This window comes from Mauremys mutica, chromosome 2 (genome assembly GCF_020497125.1).
Source record: "Mauremys mutica isolate MM-2020 ecotype Southern chromosome 2, ASM2049712v1, whole genome shotgun sequence".
In the NCBI taxonomy this organism is placed as follows: domain Eukaryota; kingdom Metazoa; phylum Chordata; order Testudines; family Geoemydidae; genus Mauremys; species Mauremys mutica.
The window spans coordinates 288,108,636-288,136,168 of NC_059073.1; the positions used below are offsets into that span (position 1 = coordinate 288,108,636).

A 27,533-nucleotide genomic window follows, 5' to 3' on the forward strand; every position below is an offset into this window, starting at 1 on the left:
TTGCTGATTTAATTGTATTCCTGGCCCCAAACTGATGCAACCTTGTCTGAAACTTGGCCCAGTTTTGCCAAAGAGTTTGTGAAGCTCAGTGAACAATTCAGTTCACCTGGGCTGCATTTTTGGGTTTGCGCAATGCACTCGTACAATGAATTGCTCTAGATCTGTTTAATATCTCCTAAATTGCAAACATGATCCATGACAAAAGAGTGTCCATAACAAAAATTACTATAGTACACCAAGGGCCAATTCACAGTAAACGGAATAGAACCTGAGTCACAAACATCCATCCCAGGGCTGAAGTACAAAATACAGCACACCAGAAAGGAACAAATATTGGTCACACTAGTCTTCTTACTGAATCTCAAGGTAGCTAGCGAAGGATGCAGGATTCAGCCAAAAATGTGCCTAAAACCACACCTCTCATAGACCAATAGTAAGAAACATTATTCCTAGAATAGCAGAAGGGGACGCAGGGAAATTGCAAGAGGCACTGATATAGGATGCCCAGATAATGTACAGAGATAAAAACATGTAACTTTCAGATTTAAAAAGGATGATGAGTCACATTCTTCCTTCATTTTAGGAAACTTTTAATCCCTTCTCTTAAGGCATCTTCTAAGTATAAAATGCATGAGGACTCTAAAGCGGTATTATTGACAACTATTTTAAATAGAGTACCCCAGCCTTATATTTGTTGTGTGCTGGAGTATTATTGTATGAGTACGAGCCTTAATAGCAAGCTTTGCACCCCATGACATTTTTTCAACAAGCAAAACTGGTATTAAAAATACTTCAGAAATTAGTTTCTTTTCCTTTTTACCATGCACTGTTAAGGCAGCTGTGGTCTTCTGGTCTCCACACACACAGGTGTAATCTCCAGCATCCTTCAGGTCTAAACCATGGACCACCAGCTCCACAATGCAACCTTTCTGTCTCATTGTGTACTTGTCATTCGGTTTGAGCACTTTGTGCCCCTTCTTCCACTCCACTGGGGCAGCGACCTTGGTCAGCTCACAGTGCAGAGTGGCTGTTCCACCTTCTGTGGCTTCCTCATTGCACATTTCTTCTTTGAAAGATGGAGGCAGAGCTGAAGGATGCAATATATACAATGCGTTACAGACTGATGGCAATTAGCTGCTGTAGTTGAAAACCAGGAGGTGGAGGGGAAATCAGAAAAGAGTGAAGGAGGATAGAGTTTGAGAAGAATGGAAGAGAAACAGCAGAGAAGTGAACAGTGATATTATATCTCAATTGAAATGTACTCCTGAATTCTTGTATTGTTTAGTCTGGTTTTACATTTGTGAAATGTCACTGGCCTCAATAAATTTACTCCTGACTTACATAACATAAGAACAGCCATACTGTCGTCCAACAACAGCCAATGCAGGTGCTTAAAAGGGAATGAACAGAAAAGGAGACCATCGAGTGGATCCATCCCCTGTTGTCCACTCCCAGCTTCTGACTATCAGAGGCTAGAGACACTCAGAATATGGGGTTGCATCCCTGACCATCTTGGCTAAGAGCCATTGATGGACCTATCTTTCACGTCAGGGGAGGGGAGGACGGGACACACACATTAAGACCATAATCTTTGGTATCCTCCACCTAGATCCAAGATAATTAGCTCTATAATGGCCCCCTTCTGTCTCATTTTCTATTTCTCACTTGCTTTCAATTCCTTCTGCACCCTTTTCCCACTCCACTAGAGCTGCCTTGGTCAGCTGACTGTGAGGTATGGTTCCTTGCTTTGGTTCTCTCTTCATTCTTTAGTTCTTCTTTTAAAAATGCAGTCAGGGCCAATGAGCTCACCATGAGCATAGAAGTAATCTAAACTCCACAGAACTTTGAACCCTAACTTGTCCTCCTTCCCCAGGATATGATTTTTCTGCTTATGCATTCCTCATTTATCTTCTTTGGATATCTGTTTTGATACATCTCACCCACTCTCTAAAGATAACAATCTCCTCTAAACAATGTCTGATAACATTTTCATGACTATTGTTCCCGATTAACTACATAGGCTAGTATCTCAGCTTTCAAGTCCTACCTGCACAGTCTCAAATTGGAAAAGAAAACAACATTAAAATGTAAAGGCTGGGTCAGACCAAAATCTCAAATTTGAATCCCAAGTCCAAACTATGGGCCTAAGTCTAATTTCCTTGAATGTGATGTATTTCCCACTTCAACTAGTTCAAAACTGAGGTACTGACTTCAACTGTGATTTTTATATCAGTTTGAAAACAAAACAAGTTCAAATCAAGAAATAATCATTATCACCTCAGAAAATCAGACTCCAAAGCAAAGCCATCTGAATGGACAATGGCTGCAGGAACAGAACCCTAGTGCAAAACTAGTTCTTACAGAGGAAGTTTTGACTAAATTATTCTTGTGATCTGAGTAGTATTTATTTCCCTATAGAAATAGTAGACAGACAGGAAAAGAAAATGCCAGAAAAGGAAGACAGCAGAATTGCCAGAGTTGTGTTTTAGGAAAGGAAAAGGCAGAAATTGGATGTGTTAGATAGTACATGAGGATGCAGAATGAGATTTTTCTATACAGGTAGCCTCCAGTTTATCAAAGCTAAGGAATGTTATCCTAAAAAAATGGAGCTGCAGTGAATGAAGCAGACAAGACAGATAAAGGAAATGTGGACACAGAGCCAAGTTTTCCTACCAAGGATGCAGCTGATAAGAAAAATTAGACATAGTTCATGACAAAATATTATTACCATGTACTGTTAAAGCAGCCGTGGTCTGTTGTTCTCCACACACACAAGTATAATCTCCTGTATCCTTCTCATCTAGATCACGGACAACCAGCTCTGCAATGGCACCTTCCAGTCTCATTTTGTATTTCTCACTTGGTTTGAGTACCTCATGCCCTTTCTTCCACTCCACTGGAGCAGCCTTGGTCAGCTCACAGTGGAGAGTGGCATTTCCACCTTCTTTAGCTTCCTCATTCTTTAGTTCTTCTTTAAAAAGTGCTGGCAAGGCTGAGGGATGCAACACGGACAAAGTGGGCATCAAAATTCCAGAGTTTGAACCCTAATTTCTCATGATATTTCCATTCAGACATTTCTCATTTATCTTGTTCTAACATCTGCTTCGATATGACTGACACACCAATCCTTAAAAGAAAACAACTCCTGGTACTGTTTGACCATGTTTTTACTTACTGTCCATGATGAATAACATGGCTTTGAGGTTCCAGGCTCCAGGTATTGTCAGTACCTCACCTCTCACAAGAACATTACAAATGAGACGTCATGTCTACATCAATGGAATTGACAATTTACGCTGCTAGATGTAATCTTATTCTACCTATATGGACATGATCTCTTGGAGGCTGGCACACCGATAAGTTTTCAGACCACTTACAAGCTAAAATAACGAAAGCAACTAGACAGCAAAACATAAATCACACACTTCTGGTTTTAAATTGAGGTGCATGGGAAAGCCTCTAAAACATGACCAGAGAATGTTGGCTTCTCACTTATCTCCTCAGAAACCATACCCCAAAGTAAAAACATCCATAGGAGACACAAACAATGTCTAGAGGAACAAAACTCTGGTGCAAATTTCAGCCAAACCTGCCTCATGCATAACAAGTGTTAACTAGGGAAAGAGAACAGGAAAACAACAAGACCTAGAAAAGGAGTAAGAAGAAAGGAAAAATCCATGCTTCAGGGAAGGACAGGGAGCATTGGGATGTGGTTGGATAAAGCACAAGGGGATAGGATAGGATCCTTTTGTATAAACAGCCTCCATGTGTTCAGAGCCAGGGAATGTTATTCCACACAAAAGGAGTTGCAGTGAATGAGGTGGAGAGTAGTAAAACAGATTAAGGAAATGTGAACACAGAGCAAGGATTTATTTCCAGTCTTGTTTCTAAGGAGGCAGCAGAATAGAACAGAATAAGCACTGATAGTGTATTAGCTGACAGTTTATTTTTACCATTTACTGTTAAGGTAGCTGTGGTCTGCTGGTCTCCACACACACAGGTATAATCTCCACTGTCCTTCACCTCCAGACTGCAGATAGCCAGCTCTGCCATGGCACCTTCTAGTCTCATTTTGTATTTCTCACTGACTTTGAGCAGTTTGTGCCCTTTCTTCCACTCCACCTGAGCAGCCTTGGTCAGCTCACAGCGCAGAGTCGCTGCTCCATTTTCTGTAGCTTCCAGGCTCTTCAATTCTTCTTTGAACAGTGGAGGCAGGGCTGAAGAATACAAAATGAATGGAGAGTGTATGAAAGTTCACACTGGCAGCGGGCTGGTGCGTTGGGGAGAAAATTGAATCCTACAGTGTGAAGACCTGGTCCAATGTCCATAGAATGCAATGGAAAGCCACCCATTGGCTTCAGTGGGCATTGGACAAAGACCTTAAGAAGGATATAAAGTAAAATGGAAGGAGGAAAGGTAGCTGAGAACATTTGCATATACACAATTATTTTCCCCATTATAAACCACAGGAAGAGTAATACAAGCAAATTGCAAGGGCATGTAAAAAGACAAATTGAAAGCATGGGAAAAGAACACAACAAGCTCATAAAATCCAGCTAAGGAAGAGCTTGCAATGGAATAATACTGCTGTCATAAATAAGACAGTAAACCAAAGTGCATACATGTAATGTCTCATATCTATTTATTTTACCATGCACTGTTAAGGCAGCTGTGGTCTTCTGGTCTCCACACACACAGGTGTAATCTCCAGCATCCTTCAGGTCTAAACCATGGACCACCAGCTCCACAATGCAACCTTCCTGTCTCATTGTGTACTTGTCATTTGGTTTGAGCACTTTGTGCCCCTTCTTCCACTCCACTGGGGCAGCAACCTTGGTCAGCTCACAGTGCAGAGTGGCTGTTCCACCTTCTGTGGCTTCCTCATTGCACATTTCTTCTTTGAAAGATGGAGGCAGAGCTGAAGGATGCAATATATACAGTGTGTTACAAACTGATGGCAATTAACTGCTGTAGTTGAAAAACAGGGGATGGAGGGGAAATCAGAAAAGACTGAAGGAGAACAGAGCTTGAGAAGAATGGAGGAGAAACAACAGAGAAGTGAAAAGTGATATTATATCCCAATTGAAATGTATGTCTGAATTCTTGTATTGTTTAGTCTGGTTTTACACTTGTGAAACATCACTGACCTCAGTAGATTTACTCCTGACTTACATAACGTAAGAACAGCCATACTGGGTCAGCCCAGTGTTCTATCTTCCAGCAGTGGCCACTGCAGGTGCTTAAGAGGGAATCAACAAAAAAGGCAATCAAGTGATCCATCCCTCTGTCGTCCGCTCCCAGCTTCTGGCAATCAGAGGCTAGGGACACTCAGAATAGGGGGTTGCATCCCTGAAAATCTTGACTAAGAGCCATTGCTGGACCTATCTTTCACGTTGGTGGGGGGATGGGACATTAAGACCATAATCTTTAGTATCCTCCACCTAGATCCAAGATAATTAGCTCTCTTAATGGCCTCCTTCTGTCTCATTTTGTATTTCTCACTTGCTTTCAATTCCTTCTGCCTCCTTTTCCCACTCCACTAGAGCTGCCTTGGTCAGCTGACTGTGAGGTATGGTTCCTGGCTTTGGTTTTCTCTTCATTTTTTAGTTCTTCTTTTAAAAATGCAGTCAGGGCCGATGAGCTCACCATGAGCAGAGAAGTGATCAAAACTCCACAGAACTTTTAACCCTAACTTGTCCTCCTTCTCCAGGATATGATTTCTCTGTTTACGCATTCCTCATTACCTTCTTCAGATATCTGCCTTGATATATCTCACCCAACCTCTAAAGATAACAATCTCCTCTAAACAATGTCTGATAACATGTTCATGACTATTGTTCCCAATTAATTTCATGGGCTAGTATCTCGGCATTACAAATGAGATGTCGTGCCTATGTTAATGGAATTGACAATTTACACTGCTAGATATAATCTTATTCTATTTATATGGACACGATCTCTTGGAGGCTGGCACACCGATAAGTTTTCAGACCACTTACAAGCTAAAATAATGAAAGCAACTAGACAGTAAAACATAAATCACGCACTTCTGGTTTTAAATCGAGGTGCATGGGAAAGCCTCTAAAACATGACCAGAGAATGTTGGCTTCTCACTTATCTCCTGAGACATCATAACCCAAAATAAAAACATCCATAGGAGACACAAACAATGGCTACAGGAACAAAGCCCTATGCAAAACTAATTCCTATGATGAAAATTTCAGACAACCCTGCCTCATGCATAATGAGTGTTAACTAGGGAAGGAGGACAGGAAAAGAATACTGCCCAGAAAAGAAGGAGTCGGAAGAAAAGAAAAATCCATGCTTCAGGGAAGGACAGGGAGCATTAGGATGAGTCGGATAAAGCACAATGGGATAGGATAGGATCTTTTTGTATAAACAGCCTCCATTTCTTCAGAGCCAAGGAACGTTATTCCAAACAATAGGAGTTGTAATGAATGAGGTGGACAGAAGTACAACAGATAAAGCAAATGTGAACACAGAGCAAAGATTCATTTCCAAATTTGTTTCTAAGGAGGCAGCAGAATAGAACAGAATAAGCACTGATAGTGTATTAGCTGACAGTTTATTTTTACCATTTACTGTTAAGGTAGCTGTGGTCTGCTGGTCTCCACACACACAGGTATAATCATCAGTATCCTTCACCTCCAGATTGTGGATCACCAGCTCTGCCATGGCACCTTCTTGTCTCATTTTGTATTTCTCACTTGCTTTGAGCACCTTGTGCCCTTTCTTCCACTCCACCTGAGCAGCTTTGGTCAGTTCACAGCGCAGAGTGGCAGCTTCACCTTCTGTCACTTCCTTGTTCCTCAATTCTTCTTTGAAATGTGCGGGCAGAGCTGAGGGCACAATAGACCAGATGTTAACACTTATGGAAGTATCCCTATTGGCTGGGGTCAGCTGATGAAATGGAGGTGGAGGAAAATGAGAAAAATACACACAATGAAAGAGCTTGAGAAAAACTGAAAGGAACTTCCTTTACTTTCTCCTTTTTGAGGGGTGGATTGGCAATGCCCAGGAATTCTGACCCAAAGTATTGTCCCGTAGAAAGAAATGAATAGTAGATAGGATGGAAGAAGCAACAGGAAAATGGCAAATTAATATCAAGCACATTACATGATTCCAGTGGCAGACAGTTTCAGGAGTGATACTAGAAAATTAGTATTCATATTAGTATTGAATATTGATAGGGTTTTTTTTTTACCATGTACTGTTAAAGCAGCTGTTGTCTTCTGATCCCCAGACACACAGGTATAATCTCTAGCATCCTTCAGTTCTACATCATGGATAACCAACTCTGCAATGGCACCCTGCTGCCTCATTTTATATTTGTCACTGGTTTTGAGCACATTGTGCCCTATTTTCCACTCCACGGGAGCAGCTTTGCTTAGTTCACAGCGCAGAGTGACTGATCCACCTTCTGTAACTTCCTCATTCTTTAGTTCTTGCTTGAAAAGTACAGGCAGGGCTGGGGAATATGAGGTAAACAGACAATGCATTAAAACTGAAAAGTCTCTGGTAAGTGGCTAGGGTGACCAGGCAGCAAATGTGAAAAATCGGGATGAGGGGTGGGGAGTAATAGGAGCCTATAAAAGAAAAAGACCCAAAAATTGGGACTGTCCTTAAAAAATTGGGACATCTGGTCACCCTATAAGTGGCTGGTACCACGTACTAATGCTGAAGCCTTTCACCTCTCATAATTTAGGATCAAATCTGGTTAGTTTTGGGATTTCACTCTGGCCATTCAGATTGTGGTCATGTAGCAGGGTGACCCCCTGCTCCGGCCCAGAGGGGTTTAAAAGTGGCCTGGCAGGGCTTGAGAGCAGCGGTTCTCAAGACTGGGCTAATTGAGGAAGTGGCTGCAGGTGAGGCCACGCCCCAAACTGAGCCACAGCTGGCCCCTATAAAAGGCCAGGGAAGCCAGAGGCAGACAGTCTCTCTCTGCATTCAGAGGGAGATGGGCCTGGCTGCTTAGGAGCTGAGATAGGATACCTGAGTGAAGCAGGGCTGGGGAAAGGCTGAGGAGCTGGGGAGCTCTAGCCTGGAAAACCCCAGGCTGCGGCCTAGCACAAGGCCAAAAGGTACTGGGGGTTGCAGAGGGCAGCCCAGGGGTAGGCCAAGGCAGCAGGTCCAAACCCAACCTTGCCAGTAATGAGTAGGCTGATACTGCAGTCTGCCCCAGAGTGTGGGGCTAGACAATGACTGGCAGTAGCCAATACTGAGGCAAGGTGGGGATAGAGGGTGAGGGAGACCCAGAAAGAAAGGGGTTACTGCCAGGGGGCAGCACCCCATGTAAAAGGGCACCGGGTCCAGGGAGGGACACGAGGGCCAGAGGACAGGCGGATCACCAGCCTGCAGAGGGCGCTCCAGTGCTGGAAAAGAGCTAATTCCCAGAGTCACCAGCAGGAGGCGCCGCAGGGGTGAGTCCACCCGTTTACAGGTCAATATCATTATGCCTTGGAAAATAAAATTCATTTGACAACCACGGCACGGAGGAAGCTCAACATACAGTGGATCAGCTTGGTTTGAGGTGGACTATAAAAAGTGTGTGAGGATATATATATCATATATAACATGTGCCCTGCTCCACATCTACGTTCAGTCCAGCCAGTATCCACACTGGATGATCACTAACATAGAATATTTTTTTAAAATTTACCATCTAAGTTATATTGAAACAGGAAGTTCTCCTTTTTCAGATATACACAAATGAATAAGAGCCAAAGAGAATTAGGTGAATCTTCTGTGGAACAATCATGAGTTTCACAGGAACAAATGGTAGAGTATTAAGCATTAATTTGGAATATATTATTTACCATTTACTATCAACGTAGCTGTGGTCTGCTGGTCGCCACACATGCATGTGTAATCTCCTGCATCCTGAAGACCTAGATCATGGATCTCCAGCTCAGCAGTGACACTATCCTGCCTCATGCTGTATTTTTCACTCGCCTTGACTATCTTGTGCCCTTTCTTCCACTCCACTGAAGCAGGCTTGTTCAGCTCACAGTGCAGAGTGGCGGTTTTGCCTTCTGTGACTTCCAAGTTCTTCAGTTCTTCTTTGAAAAGTGCAGGCAGAGCTGAGGATCACAGAATGGATGGACAGTGCATTAAACATTGTCAGTGCCAGATGGCTGGTGTGATTGGGGGAAAATGGAAAAAAATTACATTGTAAGGAGAAAGCAAGAAAAACAGCATGAACAAAGGAAGCTAAGAACTCTTTGGGTTGCAATCAGCTTCCTTTCCTCACACTGTATTTCAGGACTATTAATGCACCCAGTAGAATTCCAAGGAATAAGACAAGCAATAAAGAGCAAAGTAACACAAAAATTATAAATACATATAAACAATTAACGACTAAAAAAAAAAAAGCTCCAGACATAGATGCAGGCACAATGAATAGTAGATTGGGTGGTAGGCAATTGAATTTAGATTTTTTGTTTTACCATGCACTATCAAGCCAGCAGTTGTCTTCTGGTCTCCACATACACAGGTATAATCTCCAGCATCCTTCAGTTCTACATCATGGATAACCAGTTTAACAACAGCGCCCTCCTGTCTCATTTTGTATTTGTCACTCGCTTTGAGCGAACTGTCCCCTTTCATCCACTCTATTTGAGTGGCTTTGGTCAGTGTGCAGCGCAGAGTGGCCGTTCCACCTTCTCTAACTTCCTCGTTCTTCAGTTCTTCTTTGATGAGTGCCGGCAGAGCTGGAGGATGTAAAAGACAGAGCATTAAAATGGAGCTCTGAGCAGAACCACCAGAGAATAGGTGGAAGAAGGTGGCATAGAAAACGTCACAGGCTGGAAGAAGGGGATAAAAGTAGAAAATGTCTTAGGGTGTGTGACGGACTGCAAGAGCTGAATTGGGCCAAGTGGGACCAATCAGCCAATTAGGCTGCAATCTGGGAGAATTAGGCCTGGGAGGAAAGTCCTAATTAGGGGAAGCTCAACTGTGTGGCAATGGGCGGGACTTATAGAAAGACAGGAACTTGGACGCAGAGGGGGCTGCAGGGAGGTAGTCTGCAGGGAAGGGTGTTGCAGGGAGACAAATACCTGCTGGTTACTCCCTGGGAGGAAGGAGCTGAGAGGCTGGCAAACCCAGAGGAGAGGGGAGGGCCAGGAGGAAAGGAAGAGGCACAGAGGAAGGCAGCAAGATGCAGGAAGGAATCACATCTTGGCTGCTGCTTAGAAGGTCCCTGAGCTGGAACCCGGAGTAGAGGGTGGGCTCCGGTTCCCCCTACCAGCCACTGAGGCCTGGTCTACACTAAGGGGGGGGGGGTCGAACTAAGGTACGCGACTTCAGCTACGCGAATAGCGTAGCTGAAGTTGAAGTACCTTAGTTCGGGCTACTCACCCGTCCAGACGCCGCGGGATCGAAGTCCGCGGCTCCAAGGCCGACTCCGCCACCGCCGTTCGCGGAGTTCCAGAGTCGACCGGAGCGCGCGGGGAGTTCGAACTATCGTGTCTTGATTAGATGCGATAGTTCGAACTCCGAGAAGTCTAACTCTCCGCGTCGACCCACACGGTAAGTGTAGACCTACCCTGAGGGAGTGGCACCTGGGGCAGAGAATGGGAGGACTGCCTGAGACTGCTGGTGAGCAGGGACTTTGATACACATCCCCAGAAGGGAAAACCACACAGTGACCTGGCCGGACAGCTGAGTCACACAGCAGAGGCTGCAGTTCCTGGAGTCAGAGAAGGACCACAGAGGGAGAAACAGAGTGTACCCACAGGAAGAAGCATGGGCTGCACAGAGCTAATCCCCAGAACGGCCAGGAGGGAGACCCACCTGTAGTGAGCAGAGCACCCGTCACATTGCCTGATCCCACACCTATTCTGTGATGAGTGGTAACTGGATCAGGCTGTTAACACAGATATTGTATTATGGAGTTGGGAGTACGGGGGAGGGAGGTTCAACAAAAAACAAATGAATGACAATGACTCCTATATGCCATAAATATAATAAAGGAAAAAACACAGAAACGACAGATTACACAAGGACAGATGATTGAATCCACTGGATGAACCTGAAAATTATGAAAGTTATTAGAAAATTATGAACTTCATTATGAAACTTGTTATTACCATGTACTGCTAAGACAGCTGTGCTCTGCTGATCTCCACACACACAGGTATAATCACCAGCATCACTGTCATCTAGATTGTGGATTTCCAGCTCTGCAGTGGTATCCTTCTGCCTCATTTTGTATTTGTCACTTGGCTTGAGCACCTTGTGTCCCTTCTTCCACTCCACTGGGGCAGCCTTGTTCAGCTCACAGCGCAGAGTGGCTGCACCACCTTCTGTGGCTTCTTCATTTCTTAATTCTTCTTGGAAAAGTACCGGTAGGGCTGAGGAACAAAGAGTGAGGAAACATTCTCACAATCTTCTCACAACATTCTCAGGGATGACTAATAAATTAAAACAAGGTTGATAGTCACAAGCTTCTGTCCATGCCTAAACATTCTTCCACTCATTTTGGAATTGGCCACCTCCTAAGTGGCTCAAGACTGGAAGAGAAAATGTCTTACTGGTCAGGATGATGATGGAAGGAGAAGAGTCAGGCAAGAACAGAGATTCAGGAATTCAGCTCCTGGTTCTAGCCCAGAATTTCTTTGTGACCTTGGACAAATGCCCCATGGGCAGGATGATAATACTTCCCTACCTGATAGGGAGATTGTGCAGATAAACCTCAATAATGTCTCAGATACTGCGGTGATGTGGGCCAAATAAGTAGACAAATATGCAGGATGTACTGTTAGAATTGTAAGAAAGACTGCAGAGAACCAGCTCCTGCTTGCAGTGTTACTATCCTGAGCCCTTCAAGTTGTCAGCCAAATGTTAACAAATTACAACCTAAGACCTCTAATCTCATTTAAGAAATATAAAAATTCCAGCCCGACCTTCTCTCCTGGCTCATTCTGAAACAAGCAACACAAAAACAATGGAAGTAAGTGAAATCCTTCCAGCAGAAATACAATGTAAGCACGTGTAAGCATGCACAGATTAGATGGAAAACAGAAAAACGCACAGGGTGTTAAGAGCAAGTACAAGAAGTAGGGCTCCAGTGAGTTAGATGGAGATCGGGGGAAAAGAAGGAAAATTATTATAGAAGAGTCCAATTACAGTAAGATGAGAATGGGAGCTCAGTGGCTGTCAGTATTGAGTTTTCCAAAGGGGATGGTAGAAAAATCACACATTAAAAAAAAAATTGTTTTTTTTTTGTTTTTTTTTACCGTGCACTATCAAAGCTGCAGTTGTCTTCTGGTCTCCACATACACAGGTATAATCGCCAGAGTCCTTGACTTCTAAATCATGGATGACTAGTTCTGCAAGGGCACCTTCCTGCCTCATTGTATATTTGTCACTTGGTACAAGCGCCTTATGCTTCTTTTTCCACTCCACCGAAGCAACCTTGGTCAGCTGACAGCGCAGAGTGGCTCTCCCACCTTCCGTGGCTTCCTCATTTGTCATTTCTTCCTTGAAACGTGCAGGCAGAGCTGACGAGTTCAGAATGGACAGAGTACATGAACAGTCACATTATGGCAACTACCTGGCACAGACCTTGAACACACTAACCCACGGGATTATCAAATTGTGATCCATGGACCACCAGTGCTCTGCAAAGCCTTCCCTGAAACAGAATTCATCTGAGGACCACATAGTGGTGGGTTAGGGGGGTTCGGAAAAGACCCTATCCTAAGGCAGATCTCTCTTTTATAAGGTGCCCCACAGAATGAAACAGCTAGAGAACCATCCTTGTCTTTCAGCTCCACCTCAGGGCAGGGATCTCCTTTTTACTGTATTTGTAGCATGCCTAGAACAAATTATTCTAAACCTGATTGAAGTTTCTAGGAGCTATTGTAATACAAATAATAAATGAAATAATAGGGTCACAAATGAAACGGCATTGGCTGACATCTCACTTCTCATTTAGATGTGTCCTTGCAATATGCCTAGTTCAATATAGCACGACTGTCAGTACCTCCCCAAGGAAATTCTTCTTCTTTCATATGGCTTGGGTAGGGAGCAACGATTACAAATTTATATCTAGATTTGATTGCCAGCACATGGCTGCAGCAATGAACTGGTGAATGTCCTTCAGGGCCATGGCAAAAGAACAAAGGAGACATGATGTACTCCATTGCTTGTGTCTGGTGACCACAGTCGCATACAGGTGTTTGCCTTATTTTCCATTTAGAGAGAGTTTTAAAGAGCAAGACAACAACCTTCACATGGTGCTCCTGTTAAGTGTTGGTGGTTTTCGTGCTTTGTGCAAATTCACTAATATACCAACATGGTCAACTAGCCACTGGATGTTGTATTACTGACCTCCCAGTGAAAGTAGCAATGATAATATTTCCTCCAAAGGAAATGTAATAAGTGTTCAGAATTCACAAGAAAATATTTCTCTTATCATGGTGTTGGCTTTTATCATGATATGCCCCATTCCTGGAATGTAACATCATAACATTTATCTTGATAAAATTAATGTTACCATTTTAACACCTACTATTGAACATGAAAATCAGAAGGAGTTGTAGTTGAAATTGAGGTGTATTTCCCAACTCTCTGTGGAAATTTCTGCAATGAGTGCATGACCAACATCTGGTCCAAACAATGCAAACAGTCTATTTCTATTTCTGCTAAAATTTTGCTAAATTCATCAGCAATATTTAAGAAAATTACAGCACATGGATTTTAACTTTTTAGTTATACAGACTAAATTATCGCAGGCTGAAAGTAGGGCTGTAATCCAGTTGCTGATACCATTATTTTTCACAGAATAGATAGTAGAAAATTATGCACTTAATTTGGGATATATTATTTACCATTCACTGTTAAGGCAGCTGTGGTTTTTTGGTCTCCATACATGCATGTATAATCTCCAGCATCTGTCAGATCTAAATCATGGATCACTAACTCAGCAATGGTGCCTTCCTGTCTCATTCTAAACTTGTCGCTTGGTTTGAGCACTTTGGGTCCCTTCTTCCATTCCACTGGGGCAGCGACCTTGGTCAGCTCACAGTGCAGAATGGCTGCTTCACCTTCTCTGGCTTCCAAATTCTTCAATTCTTTTTTAAAACGTGGAGGAAGGACTGCGGAGCATAGGATGAATAGAGTGCATTAAAATTCAAGAAATAACTGCAGCTGGGTGGCTCCAGTAGATTAGTGTATTAATCTTCAGTCTCTAGTAATTTGGGTTACAACATACAGTATCTACGAACCAAATTAAAATGATTTCATGGGTCTCATTTGAGTCCCTGGTTGACATTTTTCCAGTGCACTAAGTTCAGCACTTTACGACCAAGCTGGCAGTCTGTTCTCTGAGACAGTCAAGCTCAGTGTTAGAACAGCTGTGGTGTAGCAGCTTAGGACTGAGAGGCATCGTCTGACATATATAATAGAAGAAAGCTTGCCCTGAACTTTCAAGAAGGTACACCTAGTCTGCTTGTGGTGTTATTAGGTTAGCATTTAAAACGTATCCAATGTACTGTTTAAAATTGCAAGCTATTACGGGTCACTTGGTTTCCCACTCATCTTCTCTCAAGTTACCTATTAAAATAAATGAAATCTGAGTAATATGATTAAAGAAATGAATTAAGGGGAAAACTCAAACTGTTGCATGTAATTTTGCCATGACTTAATTATTTACCCCCAAATTCTATTAACAAGACAAAAAGGAGCAAAAAAACCTCCATAATGTTATACCAGACCCAAATAATGGAATTTAAGTGAAGAAAATTCACAGTGGTTGTTATAAATACAGTAGCAATATAAAATGACAGAGGATATCAAGATCAGTTTGTGATCCTAGTTGCAATCATAGATGACATTGTAGAAAATCCCATATTATTTTTTGTTTACCATGCACTGTCAAGGATGCAGTGGTTTTCTGGTCTCCACATACACAAGTGTAATCTCCAGCATCCTGTTCCTCCAGGTCATGGATTGTCAGCTCAGCAACGGCATCCTTCTGTCTCATTTTATATTTGTGACTAGCTTTGAGCACCTTTTGATCCTTCATCCACTCCACTGGAGCAGCTTTGGTCAACTCACAGTGGAGAGTAGCTGTCCCACTTTCTGTGGCTTCCTCATTTTTGAGTTCTTTTTTGAACAGTGCAGGCAGGGCTGGGGGATGTAATAGGGACAGGAAGTGCATCAAAATCCATAAACTCAGACTTTAATTTACACCTTTGTTTTAAATTACTAGATCTTGATTTATACAGTGTTGTTGTAGCTATGACGGTCCCAGGATATTAGAAAGAGAAGGTGGGTGAGGTAATACCTTCTATTGGACCAATTTCTGTTGTTGAGAGAGACATGCTTTCCATCTTACACAGAATCTCTCTCACCAACAGAAGTTGGCCCAATAAAAAAATATTACCTCACCCACCTTGTCTCTTTAGAAATTGATTTAGCAGCCTAACCGTACGTGTGGCATTAAGACACAACTTCTAGAACATGATCATTGTCAGTTCCGTATCAAAGATATCTTTCGTGAGAAGTATTCAAACAATCAGTAATAAGGTTTTTGATGGGCCTATAAACAACTACGCAGAAGACTGTTTATGGGGAAAAGGAAGTGTGGGCTTGGCGTGAAAGAGAAGACTGCATTTGGGTTGGGAGAAAGAAGGAAGGAATAAAAGGCAAGGAAAGGGGACAGGAGGTAGACGTGCTTCAAAGGTTAAACTAGGATTTCAAAAGCATCTGAATGTTGAGACTTATCTAAACTGAACAGGGCTTCTTAAGATTCACCCACTGATTGGCACTATACATAAATTAACACTGCTGATAGCGTAATTAAGACTGTTTTGTATCACTCACCATCAGGGGTGCTGGATCAATTTTTATAGTGGGGGTGCTGATGACGGAAATCATAGAAACCATGTATTTGGTGTTTGTTATTACGATTTCAAGCCGGGGGTGCAGCAATACCCTAATTCCAGAACCACTGCTCACGACAGCAAAACTAACAATCAAATTGCCATTGGCACCCATCCGATTGGATGTTGTAATTTCATCTTTAGCACATATCACTGTCACCCCTAAGAAATATTGGGAACCATTTAATCCCAACAGTCTGATTTCTCCAAAAAGTCCATTAGCAAATGGAAGCCAAAATTTTCAAATATGGTTTCCTCAGGTTAGGCACTGAAATCCATTGACTTCAATAAGAGTCGTGAGTATTCAAATCCTCTGAAAATCAGGCCACTTTTATTTAGGAGCCTAAGTACATTCTTAGGGGCCTAGAAAATGTTGGCCTTACTAAGTACAGATAAAGTTTTTACTCTGTAAAGACACAAAACAGATCTAGAAAAGGAAGGCATCTGTACCCCCCTTTAGTTCACAATAAGGAAGACTATTTTAATACCAAGAGACAAGGTGAGGTGATATGAAATACAGACCGGCACTATAGAAAGAAAAAAAGGAAAGATGAAAACTAACTCTAAAACAGGTCAGGAAGGGAATTTCCAAAAGGGAGTGAAGCTCTCTGGAATATTTCTCTTGTAAGGTGGAATTTTTGTTTACCATGGACTGTCAAGACAGCAGAGGTCTTCTGGTCTCCACACACACAGGTATAATCATCTGTATCTTCTACATCAAGGTCACGGATCAACAGCTCTGCAATGGCACCTTCCTGTCGCATTCTGTACTTTTCACTGGGTTTGAGTGGTTTTTGCCCCTTCTTCCACTCCACTAGGACAGGGGCTTTGCTCAGCACACAGTGCAGAGTGGCTGTTGCACCTTCTGAGGCTTCCTTATTCTTCAATCCCTCTTTGAAAAATGCAGGCAGGACTGAAGGACAGCAATAAGGACAATTGGATTTAAAAATCGGAAAAGTCAAAACTAAATGTTCCCCTCATTTTTCAATTAATTCCTCCCGAGTTATCAGAACTGGACTATCAGCTGTCATTAGACTAGCTTTACTGCTCTCAAATAATCAGTATGAGAAAAAAAATAGATTATCAGATAACCCCTATCCCCAGAAATGCACTCAGTATTTGTAGAAAGGAGCAGAAGCCTCACACATTATCGTCACAAATCATTACAGAAGGAAGTGGACAAGAGGATCAGAAGAGCAGGTCAGAAAACCATTTTTTCCCTATGAAATTTCAAATGAAAAAATCTTCATTCAAAACTTTTCAGTTGAAACATTTTGGTTTTTCCATGAGAAGTTTCAAAATGAATTTTTTCTTGTTTCAACTTGAGATTTCTACACACAATGAAATGCTATTCTAAGTCAAAACAAAACAAAGTCTCATTTTGAAATATTAATTTAAAAGGGAAATTTTGTTAAGCAATATGCTGAAGGAAACAAATTTTTTTTACCTGATTTGACCTTTTTCCCCATAAAAATAAATGTCTGTTTCAGCAAAACTATATTTTTCAGTGGGAAAACTTTCCATATGAAAAGTTTTGAGCCGCTCTATTTGTGAGAGCATGGGAACTCTACAGCAATGCCCTCTACATACAGGACTGTATGTAATCACTTTTCTGTCTCAAAGTTGGGGCACAGGGAAAGAATCAATGTTTCTTAAGGACAGAATGGGATGTAACTTTTCAGTTTGTTGTAAAGCCTAAATATTATTCAGGCTATAGGTCTTACTAAGCTAACAGCTTACTGGGAGCATGAGTAGAACAATAACTCCAACAAAGAAACTTCCAGTGAAGAAACAATGGCCTGGAAACAGAAAAGCAGCAGTGGTTCTAGCTATGCAGAGTCCCATTCTTATGGGTTTGTCCGATTCTTGTCTAGTCTCACTGTTTTTGCGTCTCTGTAAGAGTTTGATCCAAACCTGACTGAAGTCAATGAGCAGCTTTTCATTGACTTCAATAAGCTTTGAATCAGGACCTTTGTGAGGAATGGAAAAGGTCTGTAGGTTACATCGGGAAAGGAGTGTGTCTATCCAAAGCAATGGAGGGAAAAACAATTATTTTGCTTCTTCTTTTACCATTTACAGTTACAGACGCCATGGTCTGTTGGTCTCCACACATACAGGTATAATTTCCAGCATCTGTCACTTCTAGGTCTTGGATTATCAATTCAACAACACCACCTTCCCGTCTCATTTTATACTTGTCACTCAGTTTGAGGGTCTTGTGTCCCTTCTTCCACTCCACGGTAGGAGCAACCTTGTTTAGCTCGCAGCGCAGAATGGCACTTTCGCCTTCTGTAGCTTCTTGATTCTTCAGTTCTTTGGTGAAAAGTGTAGGCAGAACTGCAGAATGAATGTGATATGGACAGAAGGGCATCAGAGCGGAGAAACTCAGAACTACGAACGCTCTCCTCTGTTAGTTACCTAAGTCAATGTTGTCACTGTGGCCCCAAAGACTGAATTTTTTTAAAAGGTCTCAGTTGGGCTTTTGGTTTTGTGCCCTCAATTGTGCAGGCTTATTTTATAGCATTTCATCATCTATCAATCTGATTTGTTGATAAAAATCAGGTGATTATATATCAAAATGCTGCATAACCGTTAGTATTTGTCTCAGCAAAATCACAGGCATACAATCAGAGGCCACTTTTCAATATCAGGCCCAAAATGTTTTCCTTTGACATAAGTAATATCCATGCAGATTAGTATCTGGTTTATTACAGTGTCTGTGTTCTCTCTAAAACAGAACTCTTTAGAAGGGAACGTAACTAGAAACCATGGTGTCAACTTTTTGCAGAGCTAAAATATTTTAGAAGGGCCAAGAAAGGGTTCAAAGTAAGTGATAGAATCTACACCAGCATAAAAAATTTATCATTTTCACTAAACTATCCTCTATGTAATGGCATAAGATGATCATCATCATCTGGTCACTTTAGGAACACAGACTGAACATTCTAAGTAATTTGAAGTGAGATAATATAGTCCCATTTTGTAACCCGATCCCTAAGGAAAAACTTTCAAACAGCCACATATACAGACCAAACGACTAGACTGAATTTGTATCTGAGTTGAGGAAAAGAAACATTTAGTTGTCTGTACTACCTTTGATATTTTTACATATAATGCCTATGAATGCAATTACATGCAGCTCTCAAGGGGAGGAAAGAGAGGGAGAATGCAAAGAAAGATAAAGAAATTAAATACACAGGGATACCATGGGTGGAATGAACGTGAGGATAAAACATTATATTGGAAAAGATTCAGAGTAGCAGCCGTGTTAGTCTGTATCCGCAAAAAAAACAGGAGTACTTGTGGCACCTTAAAGACTAACAAATTTATTGTAGCATGAGCTTTCGTGAGCTAAAGAAGTGAGCTTTAGCTCACGAAAGCTCATGCTACAATAAATTTGTTAGTCTTTAAGGTGCCACAAGTACTCCTGTTTTTTTTATATTGGAAAAGGAATTTGAAAGGGGAGGAAATTATAGAGTTATATTGTTTTATCTGGGGCATATGCTGCGTGTTTCTTTTTACCATTCACTGTCAAGGTAGCTGTAGTCTGCTGTTCTCCACACACACAAGTGTAATCTCCAGCATCCGTCAAATCCAGATCATGGATCAACAGTTCAGCAAAGGGACCCTCTTGGTTTATTTTGAATTTTTCACTTGGTCTGAGAGCCTTTTGTCCCTTCTTCCACTCCACTGGGGCAGGCTTGCTCAATTTACAGTGCAGAGTGACTGTCCCACCCTCTGAAACTTCCTTGTTATTCAGTTTTTCTTGGAAAAGTGCAGGCAAGGCTGAAGAACACAATATAGACAGAGACTGTATCAAAACCAGAATTCAGTGAGTAGGGTTTTTTTGGTGGGTCATCAGATTGTGATAACACATTTTTTTCAATCACACATTTCAAAGCCCTAAAAGAAGGAAACTAAGTAAAATATACAGTTAAATACACGTGCATCATTCCTAGAATGGAGACAGCTTGTAGCAATAAAGATGAGAATAATTTGTGCATATAAAAGAAAAAGAAATGAGGAAACATAACTGGACTGTGGCAAACCAATACCACACGGGGGAATGTTCTTTATCAAGGTGACCCAGTGTCACCACAATGCTGAGGATATGAGTCCTCTTTCCAAAACTGCACTGAACAAGGGATCAGAGGAGCTGCCATGGATCAGTGTGAATGCTGAATGCCAACCTCTTGAGTTCCATAGAGGAGATAAATATAAAACAACCTATTTAATTTTGGGCACATTTACCATTCACTGTTAGAGCAGCTGTTGTCTTCTGGTCACCACACAAGCAAGTGTAATCTCCTGCATCCGCCAAGTCTAGGTCTTGGATAATCAACTCAGCAAAGCGGCCTTCCTGCCTCATCCTGTATTTGCCACTTGGTTTCAGCACCTTTTGATCCTTCATCCACTCAACTGAGTCAACAGCCTTGGTCAGCTCACAGTGTAGTGTGGCTGTTCCACTCTCAGTGGCTTCCTCATTCTTCAGTTCCTTTTTGAAACGTACGGGTAGGGCTGAGGGACGCAGAACGAACAAATATTTCATCCAAATGCCACAAACTTGGAACTACAAAGAGTTTTCCTTGGGCAACGACTGAACTGTAATTTATTTTTTTAACTCCATGGGTTTCACCACAACACTCTTACACCAAGCACGATCTGGCATTTGTCTAGCTGGAAACAATTGATTCCCAGAGAACAATCCACCTGAAAGCTAAGTCCCCTGTAAAGCAAGACTTTTGTGACAGACAACAGAGGAAGTGATTGACTGTACTTAATCCCCTCAACAGAGAGGTTGATAATTGCCCAAGGGGTCTCATGCTTCAGTACTAATTCAGTAAAATATACGTGCATGCTCTTTGCCTGGTTAGCATTCTTTAGAAGACTTTATATTGCACACACATGCATCGAATTCTGTCAGGGTAGAGGACAAATGGACATAGGAGCCACAGCACGATGTGCAAAGAAGAACAAAGAGAAGGATGAGAAGGACACAGGTAAATTTTGTTAGGAAAAAGTAAAAGGGGGGGGAACTCTCAGGAGTGTCATTTTTTTTATGACTTTTTACCATTCACTGTTAAGGCTGCTGTGGTTTTTTGATCTCCAAATACACATGTGTAATCTCCAGCATCCTTCAGATCTACATCGTGGATGACCAGCTCAGCAATGGTGCCTTCTTGTCTCATTCTGTATTTGCCACTTGGCCTGAGCCCCTTGGGTCCCTTCTTCCACTCCACTGGAGCGGCTTTGCTCAGCTCACAGTGCAGAGTGGCTGTTCCACCTTCTGTGGCTTCCAAGTTCTTCAGTTCTTCTTTGACGAGTGCAGGCAGGGCTGAAGGAGGAAGCATGCATTTATATGACGTGCATCAACATAATATGGTTGCACTGTACATGGCATAGTAGACTGAGACAAGGAACAATTTCATGACTCTCTTTCTGTGCCATGACTTTATAAGGATACTGAAGGTGGTGATTTCTCCTTCCTTAGAGGTTTTTAAGGTCAGGCTTGACAAAGCCCTGGCTGGGATGATTTAGTTGGGGATTGGTCCTGCTTTGAGCAGGGGGTTGGACTAGATATCTCCTGAGGTCCCTTCCAACCCTGATATTCTATGATTCTATGACAAGGACAGCATGGGTGAAAGGCTACATAAAAGGGGAAAGTGGGCTGGCACTTAAGGAAAATCCTGGATAAATGGAGGGGTCTGTCTCCAGAGCTGATAAATTAGCATGTACATTAGCACACAATTGATTTTTTGGGGGGAAAAAAAGAATTAAACACAATTAAAAATAACGGTTGCCAAGCAGTTACTCTGCCAAAAAACCTGCTTTTTAACTCCCTGCAAAAAAACTGTTCTTTAAAATCAGACATTTTGCCCCACAGGGCCTTTCAGCTAGATTGTCAAGTTCAGACAAGTGCCTTACTCCAGAGCAGAAAAGAGGGAGGTTTTACTGCAATAATTATTTCAAAGTCATTGACAGATACTATGTTGACAACAAAAGGTCATTTGACTGATATTTCTTGATAGGAGGGTTACCGAGAAAGCACAACTGAAAATCAGGACCAGCCTGGGTTTCCTCTCCCTTAGACCTCCCACCCCACCTCTGGATCCAGAACTGTGCAGGGGAGGCCCCCTGCCTTGGGGCCACTAAGACCCATGCAGTGGCCCTCCTCCCTCCAGCCATGTGGCTTTGAGGAGAGAAATTGCAGGGAGAAGCCAGCCAGAGACTCAACCTGTTAGGACTCTTAGGAGCCTCTGCAGAAGCTGTTTAAGCCGAGGACTTTGAACACTGGCAATGTCATCAGAATATTTTTACAGGTTTGACTGGACATTTTCTGCCTTGCGCTGACTGGCGGTTTGCTCTAGCCCTCTCTCACGGACTCCTCACCTCAGCATCACGCCACATCTGCTTCTTATACTCTCCTCCTTCCTTCCTTGCCCAACCATCCCCTTCCCTTCAATGTTCCCTCTCCCTTCCTTTGTCTTTGTATTTTAATGCTGTCAACTAACCACTCACATCCCTCCCAAAAATCATGGAACTAACAGTTTTCAGAGTAGCAGCCGTGTTAGTCTGTATCCGCAAAAAAAACAGGAGTACTTGTGGCACCTTAAAGACTAACAAATTTATTGTAGCATGAGCTTTCGTGAGCTAAAGCTCACTTCTTCGGATGCATAGAATGCCACTGATTGCTCTGCTTATGTATTATGTCCTTACCCCCAACCGATCATCAGTCCTCTCTATGTAGACTATCAGCTCTTTGGGGCAGGGACTATCTGCCCCTCTGTGTTCGTTCAGCAGTTTACACAATGGTGCCCATTTTAGTCAGTCCCTAGGCTCTACCATAATAAACATGATTCATAACAACAACAGAAAGCGATGAAAACTTCTACCATGGATTTTGACTTGAGCAGTCGTCTGCTGGTCTCCAGTATCACAGGTGTATCTTCCAGCATCCTCCGGCTCTGCATTGTGAATGAGCAGCTCTGCCACACAACCCTTCTGCTTCAGCTCATATTTGGCACTCTCCTGGAGTATGGCTCCTCCCTTCTTCCACATCACTCGGGCATCGGGTTTAGTGATCTCACAGCGCAAAGCTACGGTGCTCCCCTCTTCCATTTCTGTGTTCTGCAGGTTTTGTTTAAAAAGGACTGGCAGAGCTAAAATATACAACCAGAGATGATCAATATTGTGTACAGACCATCTCCACCACGCCCATATGACAATGCTCTGATATAGTCTACCCTTTCAACCCCAGTCAAGAAAGATGGCCAGTATGTTTAAAACTAAGAGGAAGTATTATTATTATTATTGGACTTGTGACTGGCAGGGTGGTGTATTCAGGTATGGAACAAGTGCAAATTCCTTACAATTGTATAAAACAAACAAAAGGAAGAACTTCTTTGCACAATGCACAGTCAAGCTGTGGAACTCATTGCCAGGGGATGTTGTGAAGGCCAAAAGTATATCTGGGTTCAAACAAGAAATAGATAAGTTCACTGAGGATAGGTCCATCAATGGCTATTAGCCAAGATGGTCAGGGATGCATCTCTACGCTCTAAGTGTCCCTACATTTCCAAATGCCAGAAGCTGGGACTGGACAACAGGGGATAGATCACCCACGTTGCTTTAGTGTAATGTGAAACTGCACTGAAGCAACACAGATATTACTGAGTACATATATTATTGTTAAGCCTTAACTATGGACCCATAACTGGCCCCTCTATAATAAAGAACTACCGTTAAATGATAGCACATGTATTAAGCACTACATAACTAAAATAAATTGAGATCTACCAGCTCTGCCTACCATTTACTTTCACCCGAGCAGTTGTCTTTTGTTCTCCAGTGCTGCAGGTATAGTCTCCAGCATCTATTGATTTGGCATCTTGAATAATGAGCTCTGCAACCATGCCATGTTGCTTTAACTCATACTTGTCACTGGGTTGTAGAACTGTATCGCCCTTTGTCCATTTCACTGGGATGTCAGGTTTGCTAAGCTCACAGGTCAGTTTGACTTGACTTCCTTCTTTAGCTTCCTCATTCTGGAGTTCTCGTTTGAAAAGAACTGGCAGAGCTAAAAATGTAGAATTGCAGACTGTGACCATTCAAGAAAACAAGAGTGCCTGGAAATCACTTTTCCCCTTTTTGCTTCATCCCACACGAGCCCTTTCACGTAAGATATAGAATCACAGAACACCAGGATGAAAAATTGCTTAGATTCTAATAACCCATCTCCAGCTGTCAGTGCAATATATTATTAATAACAACACAAATATTATTGAAATGGTTTAAACACTTAATAGCATGAGATCTCTATAGCATGTGGAGACTCTCTAAGGGCCCAATCATGAGAGAAACTGGACATCTTCAACTCCCCTATATCGCTATTTCCATGCCTGCTTCATGCTGTGAACTACTGAATACACAGACGAGAGGAACTGTTTCACACCATTTTTGTCACTGCAGTTAGTTAAAGGTATCCTTTCTCTAGCACTACATTTTGCAGATGTCAGTCAGGGATGTGAGAAGTTGGACTACACTCCGGACAGGTGTTCAGAGCTAGCCCATTGCCATATAAAAAAGAGAACTAGCGAGGTAAAATAATACATCCAGAAAGAGAACACAAGGATAGGACAAACAGCATGACAAACAATAGCGGACACATTAGTTTTCCCAGTCAAGGATCCCTTCTCCTTCTAGGAAGCCAGACACATTTTTATCAGACATGAAGATGTACTAACTTAGCAAACACTGCAAAGCTTACACAGAGAGAAAGCTGAGCAGATAGAAAAAAGAGTCCCATGGAAGATTCCTACACAGCCTCTGTCAGAGACAGTGATTTCAGACTGCAAAGTGAATTAGTGAAGAGTAGGTGGCATCCAGTGTTTCTGGTAGTGTTGACTGTGGAAGAGGAAACATCTGGTGGGGTTTCCCGCTTCAGACAGTTACAGTAGAAAGTGCTGTTGCTTGATGGTCTCTGTTTTCACAAATGTGTTCACTACTGTCTTCTAGCGCAAGGTTATGAATGTGCAGCTCAGCACTTACACTGTCTGATTCATCACACACTAATTGCTTGGCTGAAGAATGACAGCTCCTTTCCTCCATTCCACTTTCAGCCCTACTTCAGCACACTCCCATCTTTCATGTGGCACTGCCTTTATCTACCACTTCATCATTCTGGAACTCTTGAGTTAACTTCCTGGGTTCATAGCTGGAAGGGTGATGGCAGTACAATGTGTTATAACATGTGTCCTTATCCCGTGGGTCATCTACATCTACTGTTCCACTGGGGATCTTTTGAATCCATTTGCTTAAATCCTTTAACCCTCAAGAGGAGAAATTTCAAATCAATTGTAGCAGCTGTGTAACATAAAACAATGCATTTATTTTCTTGATAAAAATATACTCGTCCCCCAGGTGTCAGAGCGAGTTCCTATTGAAACCAATGGGAGTGTTTCTATTGTCTTTAATGGGAGTTGGATCAGTCCCCTAGTGTGGTAGAAAAGCATAACGAACAAATCAAGATGAGTGACAACCACAAAGCTCTCCTTCATCACATTGTTAAAATAGTCCTTCCTTCCATTTTTCGGGCAAAATCCTGCTCTTCAGAACTCAGTTCTAAATGGCGCTCTTCCCACGTACCTGGAGGACTCAGTGACATTCACAGGAGACGAACACACATAAGGAAGCTGACTGAAAATCAATGTGCATAACTGAGAAGGGTATTTTCCTTTCAGCTCAGTAAACTACACCCAGCCCCGGCCCATCTATCCTTGCACTCTGAAGCTCATTTCAATCTCAGAACAAATGTTTTGTCTATTTTACACTTTGTCACCTGTCTGGAGGCTGTCCAGCTGAGTTAGTCAGAACATATCCTGCATTACAGTGTGAAGAGATGGAGTTAATTGTCAGTTCAGTTGCAGCCAGGTGTTAAATTGTTATTTTGACCTTTATGTTAGGCAGCATCACTCCAAACTTCCTTACCCTTGACAGTGACAACTGCACTACTTTTAGCTGTTCCAGCCTCACACTCATATTGGCCACTGTCTCTATCGTCTGTCCCATGAATGACAAGCGTGGCTTCAAATCCCGACCGGCTGATCTTATACTTAGAGGAGTTTCTAAGGGTCTTCCCATCTTTGCACCACTTTACCGGGCTGTCTGTTTTGGAAGTTTCACAGTGAAGAAAGGCATCCTCTCCCTCAATGATTTCGGCATCAACAAGCTCCTTTGTAATGATGCAAGGCTTCTCTAGAATCACATAAAACTCGTCTGAGATTTTCAGAGGGAGGGGAGCAGCACATTCCTTACATGGGATTATTTATACCAAAGATCTGGTTCAATATTCTGCAACGTCATTATCGGAAAAGAACAATTTGGGGATGGGAGGCATTAAGCCCTCATAGTGAGGCTTTCTGCCCCTAGACCTGGTTTTGAAAATGCCTGGTACCGTATGGCAAAATCCAGGGGGCAAATGTCTCTGTGGAAGAATATGAATCAGAGATAAGTCACCTACGACAGGCATGGTTTAACATTAACTAGGGAGAAGCATGAATTTCACTAGCTCAGGAAAATTCCCCTAGATCCCCTTCAATATGAACAATGCACAACTTGATGCTTCTGCCTAAACAATAAGTGTATATGTGCACAGTGAGAAAACTGATCCGACATGAAGAGCATGGCAATGCAAATTGGTCAGAACCAATCAACTGTTGACTTTTGGCTTCTCAGTGGTTTCTTAAAGAAGTGAATCGGAAACTGGTTTTTGCCAGCAGATCGCCACATGTTTTTGCCACTTACATGCCAGTGTTTTGCTAGTAAACATGGCTTTTTTTTTTGCTTTCTGAAAACAGCTGCTCATTCTGCAGAACAATGTCAATGTTATAAAATGGTGCAAAGTTTCACCCTTCCAAAACTGTTCATGTGATTCTTCAAAAAGTATTCAATTTGATGCAGCAGAAACCAAGTATTTTACTCAGCTCTGCATACTGAAGAATTATTTTATGACTCCAAGAGGTACACAGGATGGATCCTGAATTCATTACATTCAGGTCATGTGACCTCATTGACACTCTCCACTTGCCTCTCTCTCCCTTGTTCCTCAGTGCTGATTTCTCTAACTAAAGAACTCACATCACAGAACCTAATTTATAACATTTACTGCTCTCTCTCCACCTCCATCTGCTCTCTCACCACTACCCAGTGCTGGCCTGTAATCTCTTTATCCTTTCCTGCAGCCTTTATGCTTGAATTACCTTTAACAACCAAACTGGCAGATGTTTTCTTATCACCAGCTTCAAAGGTAATGACCCCCGAATCCTTCAGTGACAGTTTTTTCAAGGTTAGCAAGTGATAGCCTCCAGGCTGAGACTGGATATCATTAAGTTCATTGGTATGGAGTGGGGTTTTATCCAAAAACCACTGCACATTGCTATATTCTACTGGAGAGATTCTGCATTTGAACATGGCAGATTCTCCTTCTACCACATCAACATCTTCCAGATCTTCGGTTATTAGTATTTTCTGGCCTGAAAGGAACACAGACATATCAATTGCTGGACTCCTTAGCTTCTGTCCCTGTGTTCAGATAAAGGCAAAGGGGAATGCCAATGACATGACCTC

At 42.3% G+C, this 27,533-nt stretch overlaps 1 protein-coding gene across 1 annotated transcript in view; it reads right to left on the reverse strand.

Moving 5' to 3' along the window:
• The window catches only part of OBSCN (obscurin, cytoskeletal calmodulin and titin-interacting RhoGEF), a 301,099-nt gene that overhangs the window by 137,699 nt on the left and 135,867 nt on the right, over window positions 1-27,533 (reverse strand). Inside the window, 16 exon segments of the mRNA XM_045004158.1 lie at window positions 821-1,087; window positions 2,729-2,992; window positions 3,954-4,217; window positions 4,652-4,918; window positions 6,597-6,860; window positions 8,838-9,101; window positions 9,468-9,731; window positions 11,109-11,372; window positions 12,258-12,521; window positions 13,854-14,120; window positions 16,555-16,821; window positions 17,979-18,245; window positions 19,431-19,694; window positions 20,980-21,243; window positions 25,896-26,162; window positions 27,167-27,439. Coding sequence (XP_044860093.1) covers window positions 821-1,087; window positions 2,729-2,992; window positions 3,954-4,217; window positions 4,652-4,918; window positions 6,597-6,860; window positions 8,838-9,101; window positions 9,468-9,731; window positions 11,109-11,372; window positions 12,258-12,521; window positions 13,854-14,120; window positions 16,555-16,821; window positions 17,979-18,245; window positions 19,431-19,694; window positions 20,980-21,243; window positions 25,896-26,162; window positions 27,167-27,439 — 4,251 coding nt within the window.